Source organism: Ranitomeya variabilis, chromosome 2, assembly GCF_051348905.1.
Source record: "Ranitomeya variabilis isolate aRanVar5 chromosome 2, aRanVar5.hap1, whole genome shotgun sequence".
Lineage (NCBI taxonomy): Eukaryota > Metazoa > Chordata > Amphibia > Anura > Dendrobatidae > Ranitomeya > Ranitomeya variabilis.
Genome location: NC_135233.1, coordinates 1,039,657,766 through 1,039,675,176, shown reverse-complemented (window position 1 = coordinate 1,039,675,176; position 17,411 = coordinate 1,039,657,766). Strand labels below are relative to the sequence as shown.

The 17,411-nt window shown below is 45.8% G+C and overlaps 1 protein-coding gene across 1 annotated transcript; it reads right to left on the bottom strand.

Moving 5' to 3' along the window:
* Nucleotides 1–9,124: 9,124 nt before the first annotated feature.
* RRM2 (ribonucleotide reductase regulatory subunit M2) lies at nucleotides 9,125–17,169 on the bottom strand. The gene is made up of 9 exons (XM_077291425.1): nucleotides 16,924–17,169; nucleotides 16,755–16,835; nucleotides 12,929–13,069; nucleotides 12,714–12,830; nucleotides 12,390–12,523; nucleotides 11,448–11,676; nucleotides 11,259–11,363; nucleotides 10,575–10,688; nucleotides 9,125–9,743 (listed from the first exon to the last, which is right to left on the bottom strand). The coding sequence occupies exons 1-9, from the start codon at nucleotides 17,008–17,010 to the stop codon at nucleotides 9,591–9,593; spliced, it is 1,161 nt and encodes a 386-aa protein (XP_077147540.1). The 5' UTR covers nucleotides 17,011–17,169; the 3' UTR covers nucleotides 9,125–9,590.
* Between the last annotated feature and the right edge of the window lie 242 nt (nucleotides 17,170–17,411).

The following is a 17,411-nucleotide window of genomic DNA, read 5'->3' as shown; positions in this document are numbered from 1 at the left end:
CCTTCCCGCATACTATACCACCTTACACGGGGACAAAGAAGAAGGTGCAGATGAAAGTGCAGGTTCCTTCATCAGGTGGGGGGGCATACTCGTTGGCGACGTCACTGGCACAGGGCCCCTCATAGTATGCAAAAGTGTCGCTGCCAGTGGGAGGCACCCCCGCCGTCAAACACCGCCGTACTTTGAGGGGCCCTGTGCCAGTACCAATGCCAATGCGTACGAGTGGGCCCCCCCTGCTTGCTCAGGATCACAGCACTTGCAAAGTTTAAATACTTACCTCTCCCGGCTCCATCGCCGTGACGTAGTCCACGTTTCCTGGGCCCACTAAAAACTTGAACCAGCCCTACCCCCCTGTTGTGAATTCTGTTCTCGAACTCCCTCCTGTGGTCATGAATGGTACTTCGGCGAGTTCTGTCTATGGACTCCCTCTGGTGGCTGTGAGTGGAGCTGCTGGTTCTGAGGTTCCTCCCTCAGCTGGCTGCTCTATTTAACTCCACTCAGATCGTTACTTGATGCCAGCTGTCAATGTTCTAGTACTGGTTCAGTTCTCACTTGGATCTCTCTGGTGACCTGTCTACTCCAGCAGAAGCTAAGTTCCTGCTAGTTAATTTGTTGTTCATGGTTTTCTAATCCAACTTGCTTTCATGATTTTGCCTTGCTAGTTGGAAGCTCTGGGATGCAGAGTGGCACCTCCGCACCGTGAGTCGGTGCGGGGGTCTTTTTGCACACTCTGCGTGGTCTTTTTGTAGTTTTTTGTGGTGACCGCAAAGATACCTTTTCTATCCTCAGTCTGTTTAGTAAGTCTGGCCTCCTTTGCTGAAACCTGTTTCGTTTCTGTGTTTGTGACTTCATCTTAACTCACAGTCAATATTCGTGGGGGGCTGCCTTTTCCTTTGGGGTAAATTTCTCTGAGGCAAGGTAGGCTTTATTTCCTATCTCTAGGAGTAGAGCTCTTAGGCTGTGAAGAGGCGTCTAGGCAGAGTTAGGTACGCTCCACAGCTATTTCTAGTTGGTGTGTGATAGGATTAGGGATTGCGGTCAGCAGAGCTCCCACTTCCCAGAGCTTGTCCTGTGTCAGTTTAACCATCAGGTCATTCCGGGTGCTCCTAACCACCAGGTCATCATAACACCCCCCACAACTTTAGCCAAATGACCCCCAATTTCCAATGCCTATTATTATAAAGTAAATTAAGATTGACAAGCTTCAGTAACAAGAATGGATGTTTTTGCCATTAAAATTGGCACTGTAGGTGTGTTTTCCTGGCCTCCACTCACTGCCGACTATGCTTCCCCATTGACTTGCATTGGGTTTCGTGTTTCGGTCGATCCCTGACTTTTCGCGATAATCGGCCGATTTCACTCGACTCTTGAGAAAGTCGTGTTTTGCGAAACCCGACTCGATCTTAAAAAAGTAAAAGTCGCTCAACCCTAGTTAGCACTGTTTCTTTGCAGTGCTGGGGATCTGGGTTCAAATCCTACCAAGAACATCTGCAAGGCATTTGTATATCACACGGGGAGAGCATACAGACAGGAAACTTAGATAATCATTGCTTTCACCTTAGGGGCACACAGTGTATGTAAAGAACTGTGGAATATGATGGCCTTCTAAGCATAGTATTTGTCAGTGATGTGTCAGGAGCCAGGTGTGGTGGGCAGCCAAATAGGAAAGGTTTTCTATAAACCCATTGCTTCGTAATTGTTTGTAGCACGCTACCCTTCACAGACCAGATGTTACGAAGACTGGAATAAAGGCACTTTGTGATTAAAACACACTGAACAAAGTCACGAGGTACCTAAATTTAATATTTGAGAAATCAAAGGAAAAAAAAATAGGAGAAGCAGAACACCTAACAATTCTTAGAAGTTTAGAGCTTGTCTTATATTACCAGGTAATGACTCCGAAAACAAACAATTACTATGGCACCATGCAGAAGAGGACTTCAGTAGTTTAACAATTGTGCCCCCTGGTGGCCATTATAGCCAATACCATCATTGGATTAGTTTGTTTTTTGCAATAAGACAACTTTCTTTACTTGTTATACTTCATATTAGGTTATGCAAAACCAAATCTATTGTCTGCACTGCACAGTCAGTCATAGGTCTCCTCACCTGAAAATGCCAACCTCTTACTTATTGGCGATCTAGTGCAGGAGCCCTGTGGTGGTCCGTGCATCACGGCCTGTACTGTTGGAAAAAGACGTAGTTACTTACCAGTAACGGGATTTCTCAGAGCCCATGACAGCACCACGGAAAGAGAGAGGATCCGCCCTTCAGGGACAGGAAACCTGCAGATAAAAAGGGCGGTACCTTTCCCTCGCATCAGTTGGATAGGATCTTCAGCTTATTGTCAAAGATTAAACATTTTTATCATAATACTTATTATTATTATACATTTTTATAGCGCCATTTATTCCATGGCGCTTTACATGTGAAAAGGGGCAAATATAGGCAAATACAATAAACATGAGCAAAAACCAAGGCACACAGGTACATAAGGAGGGAGGACCCTGCCCGCGAGGGCTCACAGTCTGCAGGGGATGGGTGAGGATACACTAGGTGAGGGTAGAGCTGGTTGTGTGGCAGTTCAGTAGGTTGAGGACACTGCAGGCTGTAGGCTTGTGGGAAGAGGTGAGTCTTCAGGTTCTTTTTGAAAGTTTCTATGGTAGGTGAGAGTCTGATATGTTGGGGTAGAGGGTTCCAGAGTATGGGGGAAGCATGGGAGAAGTCTTAGATACTTATAAGCAACACTCCGTGTCTATACATAAATCACACCACAATTATAGTGTGCACATCCACATGTAACCAGAGGGAATATAAGGGTGCCGTCATGGGTTCTGATAAATCCCGTTACCGGTAAGTAAATAGTCACTACCAAAGCCTACGGTAAAACCTGGAAAATTCCTATCTCCCTCAGGGGTCAGAGTCCAGGATGGAGTCCCAATTACGGCCATCCTGGAGTTTCTACAAAAGTGGTTGGAATGAGGCCTTGCAACTAACACCCTAAAGGTTCAGGAGGCTGATTTGGGGGCCCTGTACAATCATGATGTAGAAGGCAATCCTTGGGTAGCAAGATTCATTAGAGCCTTTTACCAGCCAAAAATTGCAGGCATGGGATTTAAATTTAGTCTTATCTGACCTAACAGGTTCCCCCCATTGAACCCTCAGATTCTTCCTCGCTCAAGGTTCTGTCCCTTAAAACAGTCCTTCTAGTAGCTCTAACATCAGCCCGTAGAGAGCGACATTCAGGCTCTATCTGCAGGCCCTCCCTTCACTAGCATCTTAGAGGACAGAATTTATTTTTCTTTAACCCCTTTTGCCATCGGACGTACTGTGTGACCTGGGCCCTAATTCCCATGGACGGAATAGTACGCCACATGCGATCAGCCGCGCTCACGGGGAAAGCGCAGCCGGGTGTCAGCTGATTATCACAGCTGACACCCGGGACTAAGTGCCAGGAGTGGTCATGAACTGCTCCCGGCACTTTAACCCCCGAAACACTGAGATCAAACAAGATCGCAGTGTTCCGTTGGCATAGAAAAGCATCGCGCATGGAGGGGGCTCCCTGCGTGCTTCCCTGAGACGCTAAGATTGCTTTGTTCTAAGGTTCTCCCTGCCTGCAGACCCCCGGATCCAAGATGGCCGCGGGGTCCTTCCGGGTCCTGCAGGGAGGTGGTTGTCAGTGCCTGCTGAGAGCAGGACCTGAGAAGCCTCCTTCACTGCCTGTCAGATCGCTGATCTGACACAGTGCTGTGCAAAGTGTCAATCAGCGATCTGACTTTATACAGTGATGTCTCCCCTGGGACAATGTAAAAAAGTTTAAAAAAAATATATATACTGTGTAAAAATATTTTTTTAAAACATTCCAAAATAAAGAACATAAATAAATAATTATTGTTCCAGTAAATACATTTCTTTATGTAAATAACAAAAAAAAATAATAGTACACATATTTAGTATCGCCGCGTCCGTAACGACCCAACCTATAAAACTGTCCCACCCCTTCAGTGAACACCGTAAAAAAATTAAAAACAAGGCAAAAAACAATGCTTTATCATCATACCGTCGGACAAAAAGTGGAATAACACGCGATCAAAAAGACGGATATAAATAAACATGGTACCGCTGAAAACGTCATCTTGTCCCGCAAAAAAACAGCTGCCATACAGCGTCATCAGCGAAAAAATAAAAAAGTTATAGCCCTCAGAATAAAGCGATGCAAAAATAATTATTTTATATAAAATAGTTTTTATTGTATAAAAGTGCCAAACATAAAAAATGTATGAGGTATCGCTGTATTCGTACTGACCCGAAGAAAAAAACTGCGTTATCAATTTTACCAGACGCGGAACGGTATAAACGCCCACCCAAAAGAAATTCATGAATTGCTGGTTTTTGTTCATTCTACCTCCCATAAATCGTAATAAAGAGTGATCAAAAAATGTCATGTGCCTGAAAATGGTACCAATAAAAACATCAACTCGTCCCGCTAAAAACAAGACCTCACATGACTCTGTAGGCCAAAATATGGAAAGATTATAGCTCTCAAAATGTGGTTATGCAAAAACTATTTTTTGCAATAAAAAGCGTCTTTTAGTGTGTGACAGCTGCCAAACATAAAAACCAGCTATAAATAGTAAATCAAACCCCTCTTTATCACCCCCTTAGTTAGGGAAAAATAATAAAATAAAAAAATATATTTATTTCCATTTTACCATTAGGGTTAGGGCTAAAGTTAGGGTTGGGGCTAAAGTTGGGGATAGGGTTTGGATTATGTTTATGGTTGGGGTTAGGGTTGGGATTAGGGTTAGGGGCGTGTTCGGGTTAGGGGTGTGTTGGGGTTAGGGGTGTGGTTAGGGTTGGGATTAGGGGTGTGTTGGGGTTAGGGTTATGGTTAGGGTTGGGATTAGGGTTGGAGTTAGAATTGGGGGGTTTCCACTGTTTAGGCACATCAGGGGCTCTCCAAACGGGACATCGCGTCCAATCTCAATTCCAGCCAATTCTGCGTAGAAAAAGTAAAATGGTGATCCTTTCCTTCCGAGCTCTGCCGTGCGCCCAGACAGTGGTTTACCCCACATATGAGGTATCAGCGTACTCAAGACAAATTGGACAACAACTTTTGGGGTCCAATTTCTCATATTACCCTTGGTAAATTAAAAATGTGGGGGCTGAAAAATCAGTTTTGTGGGAAAAAAGGTTTTTTATTTTCACGTCTCTGCGTTATAAACTTTAGTGAAACACTTGGGGGTTCAAAGTTCTCTCAACATATCTAGATAAGTTCTTTGGGAGTCTGGTTTCCAAAATGGGGTCACTTGTGAGGGGTTTCTACTGTTTAGGCACATCAGGGGCTCTGCAAACACAACATGCCGCCCACAGACCAATCCATGACAAATTGTACAACAACTTTTGGGGTACAACTCCTGCTACTCTTGGTACAATAAAACAAATTGTATCTGAAGTAAATATTTTGTGACAAAAAAGTTAAATGCTGTTTTCTTTTTTTTTAACATTCCAAAAATTCCCGTGAAGCACCTGAAGGGTTAATAAACTTCTTGAATGTGGTTCTGCGCACCTTGAGGGATACAGTTTTTAGAATGGTGTAACTTTGGGGAATTTCCTATCATATAGACCCCTCAAAGTGACTTCAAATGTGATGTGGTCCCTAAAAAAAAAAAATTTTTTGTAAAAATGCTGGTCAACTTTTAACCCTTATAACTTCCTAAAAAAAAAAAAATTGGTTCCAAAATTTTTCACCAAATTTCCGTTTTTACAAATAAGCATAAGTCATATCAAAGACGTTTTACCACTAACGTGAAGTAAAATATGTCACGAGAAAACATTGTCAGAATCACCAGGATCCATGAAAGCGTTCCAGAGTTATAACCTCAAAGGGACAGTGGTCAGAATTGTAAAAATTGGCCTGGTCATTAACATGCAAACCACCCTTGGGGGTTAAACCTGACTCTGCTTACTTGCCCAAGATAACATCTCTGTTCCATAGGTCCCAAGAGGTAGTCCTTGCTTCTGCTCCAACCCCAAAAATACAAGAGAAGAGAAATTCAACTTAGTAGATGTAAAAAGATGCTTGGTTCAGTACCTCACATCCACCCAGGGGTGCAGGAAGGATGGGTCTCTGTGTGCTTTCGGGGGCCTAGGAAGGGACTCACGGCCTTCAAAAGTACCTTGGCAAGATGGATAAGAGATGCGAGTCACCCGCCAGGGCCGTGGGGATACTTGGTACCTGGTCTGGTACTTAAGGGGACATGTCACGGCGGAGACCCGGTCCGTGGCCCTGGGCACCCATGTAAAAGGGATATTGATTAAAGTTTGTGTTCGTGACGCCACCTGTGGTATTCGGTCAGTAGGGACTGACGCTGCTTAAAAGGGTCCTCTGGGGTGATGTTATGGCAGCTAGATGGTATAACTTCCCACAGGTGAAGTATGTCCCCAGGGCTTCCGGTGTATAAGTGAAGATGGTGAGAAGTGCAGTGAAGAACGAAGACACAGGTTTGCAGTCTCTTTACCTGGTTTACTGTAGCTTCAGGCAACCGCAGTCCAGGGCACCAGACAACAGGCAGGGTGCAGCCGGCTTGGAAGCGAATCCAGAGTCCTCTGACCAGGTGGAGGTAAAAGCCTTCCTCATAGCGCGGTGGTATTGTAGTCCCTTACTGCCTATGGCTTCAGATAAGGTCCTCACAGTTCTTCCCTGTCCTCCATATAGGCTAGGATACAACCCATGACAGGTGAACTGGGCCTTTTTACAGGGTCTCTATCACGACCCAGGCCCTAGTTATCTGCAGCGCCCCAGGGTCCTGGTCGTTGCAGTAATACCATTCTCCTCTAGGGGGAGTGATGTTACGCCTGAAGGCAATAAAGGAGATCTCTTTACCAGGTATCACAAACCATGCAACTCACTTCACACTCCAGTCAACAAGGGGGAGCTACGCTATTTATTAGGGCACTCTTCACAATTAGGTAAAACTGGTGGTCTGGATAGGAAGTTAGGCAGAAGCAGGCTGAGCTTCACTCAGTCAGCACCTGTCAAGCAGAGAGGAAGGAGGAACATCGAGGGGTTGCCGACAGGGTGGTCCCTGACAGGGGTGGGATCCTGTCAGAGGCCCAGATACAAGGCCAAGGAGCTGCGCCTGCCCGACGTGCGGCAGCATCCTAAGAAAGAGACACAAAGAGTGAATTGTATTGTAGAGGGTGAGAAACAAACTCATAGCAAAAAGAGAGGAAACCAGGAGTCCTGCCGTGCAAAGGCTGCCTCCTTCTGAGGCGCAGGATCCGGTAGCCGGAACACCAAGGGAGCAACAGTCTCTATGCCTTGCTCCAGAGACCGGCAGGACAGCTAATTCCACGTTACCTGCCCGACCTATACCCAGGAGGCATGGTGGCAGCTTGTGGGGGCTGTAAAAAGCCTCAGGCCATCAGTCATATGGGTTTGTCCTATCCTTACCATCAGGGGGACAGAGAAAGAGACATAACATCTACTACAGTTGTGAGGACCTTATGAGAGGCTCAGCAGTAAGGTACTACAACATCCAGGCGCTAGAGGAAGGCTACCGAGTCCACCTAGATAAGAGGACTCTGGAATTGCCTTCGGACAAGCCGGACTCTGCCTGCCCTGTGGTCTGTACCCTGGACTGTGGATCCTGAAGTCTTCAGTAAAGGTAAAGAGACTGCAACCTTGTGTCCTCGTTCTTCACTGCGCCTCACACCATTCACCATCTACACCACTGGGAAGCCCTGGGGATACACTTCACCTCTGGGAAGATATACCATCTAGCTGCTATATCATCACCCCAGCGGACCCCTTAAAGCAGCGTCGGTCACCCTGATCGAATATCACAGGTGGCGTCACAAGCACTTTCCCTTTAAAGACCTTTCCCCCTTATTACAACGGACGTCCCTAGGGCCACAGACCAGTTCAGCCACCGTGACATCCCCACTGAGAACTGAAGGACACGGTACCGAGTACCCCGCCGCCCTTAGGGGGCGCTCCATATCACCATCTCCTGGCTATCAAGACGGACAGGCGATTTACAATACAGCGGTCCTGCCGGTTTCAGCCATGCCACTTTAGAGTTCAGCACGGCCACGATCTTCCGGAATCTGCGCTAGCCAGGGAGGTAGCCACTTCACAGCTCTGCTCCACTGGTGTTATTCTCCTGTGCTTTCTTTCTCCTGCACTCATTCTACAAGTGGTTTGTTCCTTCTGTTCTCTTCCTCCAGGGGCCGTAGTACCTCAGACTACATGGCTCCTTCTGACACTATGTTTGTCTGCTCTCTTCTCTGTCCTCTGACAGAATGCTCAAAAACTTACACTCCAGACCAGAATGTATTTATAGGGGAGTTCACCCTAAACCAGGTTTAGAGCTCCCCTTCTGGCCTGGAGTATGGACGTGTTGCAAGTGATTACATGGTGAAAGTTATCCTTCATCGCTTCCAAGTGTGACATCACTCGCCCCAAGGGGAAAGGAATACCTCTGACAACCAGGACCCTGGTGAGTCACAGATACAATCTCGTTGGCCTACTCATCTAGTGGCAAAGTCGACCCAGAGGGTCTTAGAGCTCATTCCACGAGAGCAGTGGCAACCTCCTGGAATGAAAGGTTGGAGGTATCAATAGAGCAGATCTGTAAGGCTGCCACTTTGTCATCACCTTCTACCTTTTATAAATCACTATCGGCTGGAACTAGCCTCTTCTTCTGATCTAACCTTTGGGAGAAGGGTTCTACAGGCTGTGGTTCCTCACTAAGATACAATTCTCTCCATGGTACAGTCATGGGGGAAGGAGAAAGACCTTGTTTTCTACTCTGAAGTAGGGTGGAAACAAAGTTTGGGGATAACCTGTCCCTCAGAAGCACCCTTTCAGATTCCACACTTAAGTAAATTTGTCACCTGATATACTGGTCCCTGAAAGAAAAGGTCTGGAACTTTTATAGTGCCCAAGGGTTGGTGATGGACATCATCCTCAGCCAGGAGAACCAAGTTCTTCTTGGCCAGAAAGGGGCTATCAATATTACTCTTGCAGAGTAGTAAATTGATGCCCAGAAACAGATTGTAGTCTTCAAAATAAGCCTGTATATTAGTCTTCTAGCAGAGTGCAAGAACAGTACAACAGTCCATATAAAAGAAATTCTTTAATTGCACAACTATCCATTAAATGCATGAGGTGTAGAATGTCACAAATTGTGCCATAATCAGCGTTCAAGACAAAAAATTTTATTAAAAGAAATCTTTAATTTAAAGTGCCAGGTTCAGACTAAAAGTACATAAAAACCCATAACATTTACACTATTAAAAAAAAAAAAGTTAGTTATGCAGCTGCTCTTCCCCTGCAAAGTACACAGCACCCTTTATAATACATACACCAAGCTGTACAACTATTGTACCCATGAGTGTTTTTACAAATCACACATGCCGACTTCTGTAAACTAGCATATGTGAAAAATCCAGATTATATGTGCCGCCATATGAACAATCTGAGCTTATAGTCACTGTAACAGGCGCCAGTTCTGCATGTGGCAGATTAGGACAACCCAAATTAAATGCCCTCAATCTTACTGCACCGAGACATTTAAGTCCATTTAGAAATCAGCATCAAGAGTGAATTTATTGTCTGCGGCTTTTGCCATCACCCCCATCTTCTGATATTCTCCAACTTTCTTTTCAAAAAAGTTAGTCTTTCCTTCCAGGGAGATGTTTTCCATGAAGTCAAAAGGATTTTCTGCCTTGAAGATCTGGAATGTGAAGTAGATCATTAGTACAAATTGATAAGTAACCCCCATAATGAGAAAAAAAAAAAAGTTATTTGAGCAGCATTTCATATTCCGTTTTGAATCAAACCACTACTGGCGTGACAGGCAGCAAACTAAGGAGCACAGGCCTTGTTGTAAATTTCACATCTCCGATCTGTCTATGCACAAAAGTTTTCCGACTGGTTCGGAGGCTAGACTAGTCCCTGAGCTACATGTACAAAGAGTGCGATCTGTTGATGGCTCAGATCAGAAGTAATAAGCCGGCAACAGAGTTCAGTGTCACAATAGCCAGTGTGCAGAGACCGCTGATGCCACCTGCAAGGCCAGCACTGGTCTCTGCACACTGAATTTGCTGACACTGTTGCAGTCTCGTTACCACTTATCCAAGCTGCCAACAGAGTGCAGTCATTGTGAAAGGTGAGAGGGGACTAGCCCAGCCTCTGAAACTAGTGTCACCATTAACGTTTTGTTTCAGGGAAGGGGCAGAGGCTACAGCAGTGACTGCTGCCTCTGCCCCTGGATAACACTTTTGAGAATTCCATCATGCACTGGTATTCTAAAACAAAGCATCAAAAAGTAAGTACAGGGGAAAATTAAGTTTAGGAGCAGATGTGAAACTTTTAATGCAAGTATAGAAAATAGCTTAAAAACATGTCACTAAATAGAGACTGGGAATGAAAAGGTTACCTTTGGACCACCCCAGCTGTGTGCATGCGTCATTTACATTATGACAGCCTCCCCCCCATCCCAGCTCCTTAACAAGTGTAAAGCAGAGACTGCAGTCATGATAACATTGTAAAATACTGCATTTACCTTGCTAAACCCAAGCTCCAGCAGGAGACGATCAGCCACAAATTCAATGTACTGCTTCATCAGATCGCCGTTCATGCCAATAAGTTTTACAGGCAGCGCGTCAGTCAAGAATTCCTGGAAGTGCAAAATGTTAATGTCACATCAACTTAAGAAAAAAAGCCTGCCATACATCACTTTTTCCAGGAAAGGCTTTTCTAGCATGTAGATTACTCATAAAATTATCGTTCAGATGCTTTGCTGACCAACGTCCAGAGCATTTTAATTTGTATAGGGTCGAAATCACAATGATGTTACTGTAAAATGCAGCTTTTTTACCCACATAATGCAATAACCCCATATACATTTTACACCGGTCAGCTAAAGGACAGTTTAGCAGTGTGGTTTAAGAACTTCTGTGGCTCATCTATGCACTAAACCAAGGGATCAGCCATTAGAAATCCCAAATCCTGATGCCTCTATCCCCCATGGAAGTCAGGAGGTGTCGGCTGATCCCACTGATGTTATCCTGGATGAACATGCCACAGAATAGATTTGGAAAATTTGATATTAGGAGACTTTCACAGCAGCCTTAGGAGGCAACATATTAAGACTTACTACAAACAGGCTCTAAATAAAACAGATATAGGTTTTTACAATGAAATTTTGTAGTTCTTGTACACCAGCTGTTATGGATTCCATACACACCTGTTCAATCTGGACAGCATCGACAATCAGCTCTCGGACACGATCTTCCGATGGTTTGTGTACCAGATGTTTGAACATAAGACAAGCAAAGTCTGTGTGAAGACCCTGTGGTAGCAGATACAGAACATGTTACCCCAGCACAGGGGAAAGAAACGCAACAACTCTTCTGTGGTTGAGAATATTACCCACCTCATCACGACTGATCAGTTCATTGGAGAAGGTCAAACCAGGCATCAGCCCACGTTTCTTCAGCCAGAAGATTGCAGCAAATGATCCAGAGAAGAATATGCCTTCCACTGCTGCAAATGCCACAATACGTTCACCATAAGTGGACTGCTTGTCCCCAATCCAGCGCATCGCCCAGTCAGCCTTCTTTTTCACACATGGCAGAGTTTCAATGGCGTTGAACAGAAACTCCCTGTAAGTATATGAAGTTAATAAAATGTTCAGATATTTCAATATACTCTATTTAAAGTGCATAGTAACTACAGCCAACACGAACAAAGAAATGAACAATTACAAGATTGCACTGTTGGGGCACAATGTTAGCGTACAAAAAAAAAAATAAAAATGCAAATTTGAAAGCATTAAGTCAATTAATGCAAATGTAAACACCTTTGCAAATATTTTATGCCCAGAATGCAGATGCATCCAAATATTGGATATGCTAGCAAATTGCATTAATCCTATACAGACTTTACCCATGAGAAGATTTTAGACCTTTTCATGAAGTTGTGTGAGCCCATCTGCCAGCGACAAGCCATTAAAAAGGCATTACCTGGGGACCTATTAACTGCAGGCCTAAGAACAGGCAGGTAGTTATTGTCTGTTCTACTCAGCACCAGATTGAAGGACCACTCCATGTCAAGAGCTGCTCTTCTGAGCTGCTACTGTTGACCAGGTGTCATGCTGATTGACAGCCAGCTTCTTGCAATTAGGAAGCACGAAACTGCTGTCCTTCAGCATGACATCAGCCATCACATCCAATCAGCAGAGCAGAGAAGCAGCTACTGTCAACTTCATGTCCACGGAAGCTGCAGAGTCTGACAGGGGTGGTCTGTTAGTACTTAGACTCAAGATAAAATGGTACAAAGTAACTTCCTTTAAATATCCACCTATATAAATGCCTACCTTTCTTTAGAATCCTTGATGTAGGTGTCAATGAGGAGACTGTACATCTCTGAATGAATGTTCTCCATAGCAATTTGGAAGCCATAGAAACAGCGAGCCTCAGTTACTTGAACTTCTTGACTGAACCTCTCCACCTGTAAAAAGTTACATAGATGTGAATTTGAGGTCACGGAGAATATTTTAGCCACGTTTTCTTGCCCTTAAGTGACTGACAATTTGCCGCTGAGCCAGTGCAGTATTTGATTTGCTAGGTTACACACATTTATATTCTCCTAACCATTTTTTATTTTTGATGTATTTCAGCGTTCCTCAGCATGCACTTACTAAGTTCTCATTTACAATGCCATCACTTGCAGCAAAGAAGGCCAACACATGAGAAATGAAGAACCTCTCTTCATCCTTCAAGGACTCCCAGTGCTGGAGATCTTTAGAGAGATCCACCTACAAAGATCAGGGTTCAGTAGATCAGATCATTGACACAGTAAAGGAGGACATTATGGTGCAGTAGTGAGAAGACATTCACTGTCCACTGCGCTCACCTCCTCTGCCGTCCAGAAGGAAGCTTCTGCTTTCTTGTACATTTGCCAAATATCGTGGTACTTGATTGGGAAGATGACAAAGCGGTGGGGGTTCTCTCTCAGGAGAGGCTCATCTTCAATGCGCTGCTGTTTAGGCTTCACCTAAAAAAATCAAAATGCTGTTAAACCCCCTAGACTTGTAGGGACCCAAGAAAACATTGGTACCAGGATCTACCAAGTCACACATAATGCAGTCCAGTTATAACAAAAGAGAACTAGACTAGTCAATGACCTGCTCAATGCATGCTAGTCTACATAGGTACTGAACCCCATTCACACATGGGTATTTGCTCAGTATTTTTCAACCAATGCAATGAGGGTATGCAAAATAGTGAAATCATTTAAGCTTCACTAAGTAGTTAGTGATTTTTCATAAAATAAATAAAAAATTTTTATAGAAGCCAAGCCACAACCAATAAACAGGTTGTAAGGTACTCCCTCACCTGTCACTACTGACAACTGGGGGTTAGGTTGTGGGAATTGGCGCTCTCTGTCCCCGACACTAGAGACCACAGCTCCCGAGCGTCCTCCACAGAGAATGAACAGTGACTATCATTGTATCCTTTTATGGTGGCCCTGCACACTTCTGTATTGTGATACCGCGGGTATTGCAGCGCCCCCACTGTCGCAGGGCCGAGGGGTACCCGGTACTGGGCCTGTGAGTCTCTGCTCAGGGGTTGTCACGGTGGCTAGACCCGGTCCGTGACCCTGCTGAGGGGCGCCCAATGAAAGGTGTGAATGGTGGTGGTAGTGCGGTGCAGTAAATAACGAGGACACCAGGTTGCAGTCTCTTTACTGAAGGCTTCAGGGTCCTCAATCCGGAATATGGTTAACTGGGCTGCGCAAGCCTGGTCGGTCCGATGGCACCTCCAGAGTTCCCTTTGCAGGTGGAAATCTGTGCCTACCTGCTAACGCTTGTGTGTTGTAGTCCTTCTCTGCTGAGCACCACGGGATAGTCCTCACAACTGTTGTGTCTGTTTCTCGTGTTCCCTCACAACTCTATTCTGATGTTCTTCCACGTCCCCCAGATCTTATGGTTAGGACGCACCCGTATGACGGGGAGGCTCAGAGCTCTTCCGGGACTCTAGCGTCGCCCCACTCCTGTTGTTATCCCCCTGTGTCTTCCTAGGTCAATTGGGTGAGACAGCCCGCCTATAACTGACTGTCCTGCCGTAGGTTTGAAGTTTGGCTTGGAGCTCTATACTTCCTCGGCATTCCGGCCACCGGTTATGCGCCTCAATAGGATGTTGCCTCGTCTTACAGCACGACTCCTACTGGTATTCTCCTTGTTGCGTTGATCTCGTTTCTCACTCAGCACAATATACCTTGCTTCTTGTCCTTTCTTGGGGTACCGCCGCTATATCGTGCAGGCACAGTCCTGTAACGTTCTCTCTGGTTGCTAGGCCTCTGTCAGGATCCCACCCCTGACAGGTACCCCTCTGAATCTTCCTCTACAACACCCTCTGCCACAAGGTGTTGCCTGGTTCCAACCCAGTCAGCTTTCTCTCTAACTTCCTGCCTAACCCCCAGTTTTACCAGACTGAGGAGTGGCCTAATAAATAGAACCCTTAGCTCCCCCTGGAGGCCAGACTGAAATGTATTGGTGTCTGATACCTGGTCAGATGAACTCCTTCAGTGCCATCAGACATACCATAGCCCCCCTTAGTGGCGGAGCTACAGTACTGCAACGACCAGGACTCTGGGGCGCTGCAAGTATCATTAGGACAAGGTGCGACATCCCCATTCACAGGAGTGAAGACAGAACATTCCTTTGAAGCCGTCCCAACAGCCACAACACATGCAGGGATTGCGTGTTTGTTATGCAATTCCCTGCATGTGTTGCGGCTGTCAGACACCGAAGCTACTGTTAGCACCTGAGCATGCTCGAATAACTATCCGATCACTCATCGCTAATCAGGTGTCATACGCCTGCCCTAATAAATTGGACATGTGCACAGTAGCAGCCAATCATGCAGATGAGAATACTCCGCTTCTGATATGGAAGTGAGCGGAGGTGCAATAATCATTTAACTACAAGTCTAAATTTCTCCGTCTTGCACAAATTGAAAAAAAAAAGTGAACTTGTCCTGCAGATAAATAGTGCACTAAAGCTGCACTGTAATCCCAGACAGGATAAAGTTAACTTCATTCCTCCTGGCAGCCTCCAGTTAGAGGTGCAGCTTCAGTCACTGAGCCCTGGTGCTGACTGACAGCCAGCTCAGCAGTACATTAAGTGAGGAGCTGGCTGTCAGTCAGTGCTGGGGCGTAGTTACAGCTGCCAGTCACCATGTACTGACTGGTTACTTAAGTTAATTTACACCCTTTAGCTGCCCTTTCAGTGCAGCTTGAGTACTCCTGCAGATTTATAGGATATGGGGGTGACTGGTTCCCCTAAAGGAGTGTGGTGCTGCCATAATAACTGTTTGGGGTAGATGAAGAGGCTGCAAAACAGGAGCGCAACAACCTATAAGAGAAGCCTGGTCGCCTTTCAGAAGGGTGCACTTGCAATGCACGAGCTATCAAACCCATTTATAAGGTGTAATGGGACACCACATTACAACAGGGGGCAAAAAATGGTGGCGACTGAGGACAGTTTCCAACTCTAAGGGCCCCTTCACACTGGTCGATTCTGCTACGATTACGACGCATTTGCGTCATATTCGACATCGCAGTACGAGCTCGTAGCCAGCGGTCACACTCTACGATGTTAACGCTTTTTCTGACGTAGTTGCGATGTGAACGTCACGCGTCGCAATCGTACGCTACCCTTCACACCGCCATAGTCCTACGACTCCGAGCGTGACGTATTACCAGCATGGGCGTGCTAAAACGTCACGCCCAATCAGGAGACAGGTATGCGGAAGCCCAACCCACGTAGTCGCATTACGAGCTCGTATGACCGCCGTCACATACTACGATTTCGACCGCCACAGCGGGACATTTACGACGAAAGAAAGTTCTGCTCTTTCTTTCACATCGTACGATGCTGGGCTGCGTCGCAAATCGTAACGCCATGTCACACTTTGCAACCTCGGAACGAGGACGGATAAACGTCACAAATCAAACGCTCGTTCAGACTTTGATTGCACAGTGTGAAGGGGCCCTAAGCCCAGATTCAGCATTTGTAATCCAAAACCAGGAGTGGGTGATAATACAGAAGCAGTGACGAGTTTCTATTTTACTTTTCCTCTAATTGCTCCTCTCCCTGGTTTTGACTTAGAAATAAGGTAAAATACTGAACAGGGCAGAGTATGCTTCTGTGTATTATAAAAAAAATAAATAAAATCTGCCTTTTACAGTACCAAAAAGGCAGAATCAAGGGGAGATGTGTGAAATCTCATGCACTTTTCCTCACGGTATTCGGCCCAACCCCCCAGGTTATTTGGTTTTACTCAAATGGACAAAAGATACAAATCTTGCACCTATTGTACACAGCATTTGTTCTGCCACCACTTTGGTATTTGGTGCAGAGGAAAACAAAATAAAACCACGGTGTGTGATCATAGCCTTAGATTAATAAAGCGCTGACTTGTAGGCTGGAGGCGGACATGCAGTTAACCATTTATACATATTAGCCAGGGAATATATTGCCGTTAACCCCCTCCATGCCAGAGATGACCGCAGATCAGAGGCTTCTGGTGAAATTTGGCGGGGAGGAAGCCGGTCACCACCTCCCCTTTGGCGCCAGGATAGGGCCCCTCCCGGTATAAACCGCCACCCCCATTCCGCACTGCGTACATGCATGCACTGCTGGGAGTTGTGGTCCTCCTGCAGCTTTGGCACTTACCACCAGCTCAGTCTCAGCCTCCTGGAAGATCTTGCGGGCGGTCTTACTGGCCAGGATCCGGGTGTTGCTTAGAGATGGAGGCTGCAACGAGCAAAATAAATAATTAGTAAGAGTTATACATTGGATACAACAGCGCCGGGAGCGCGGACAGCAGGGAGCGCGCACTCACCGTGTTCTCCTTGTCACCCAGCGACAGGTGCTTCATCGGGGAGACGTTTTCGTTGACAGCAGAGAATGGCTGACGGGAGGACAGCATGGTGACGGCGGGAAGCGGCAGACAGCTGGGCGCACAGCGGAGAATGTGTGTACAGAGCAGGGGAAGATGAGCCCGCCGAGCCCGGGCGCTGCCTATTTATACCCTGTTTGCATTTGGCGCCAGGAAAACTTCAGCCAATCAGGAGTAAGACAGGTGTACCGGCACTGAAAGATGATTGGACAAGAGTGACTAAAGGAGGAGCCAAAAGGACTTAATCATAAGTGGCGGGTCTGGAACCACAGCTGTTCCTGTCAAAAGTGCGCGCTTTTTACACAAAAGAGCAGAGAAAACACGAGTGATAGGTGTGCGATATCAGCTGCTCCTTGCAGATACATGTATGACACAGTACACACACATCTGTGAGGGCAAGTTATGTATATAATATATATCATCATAAACAT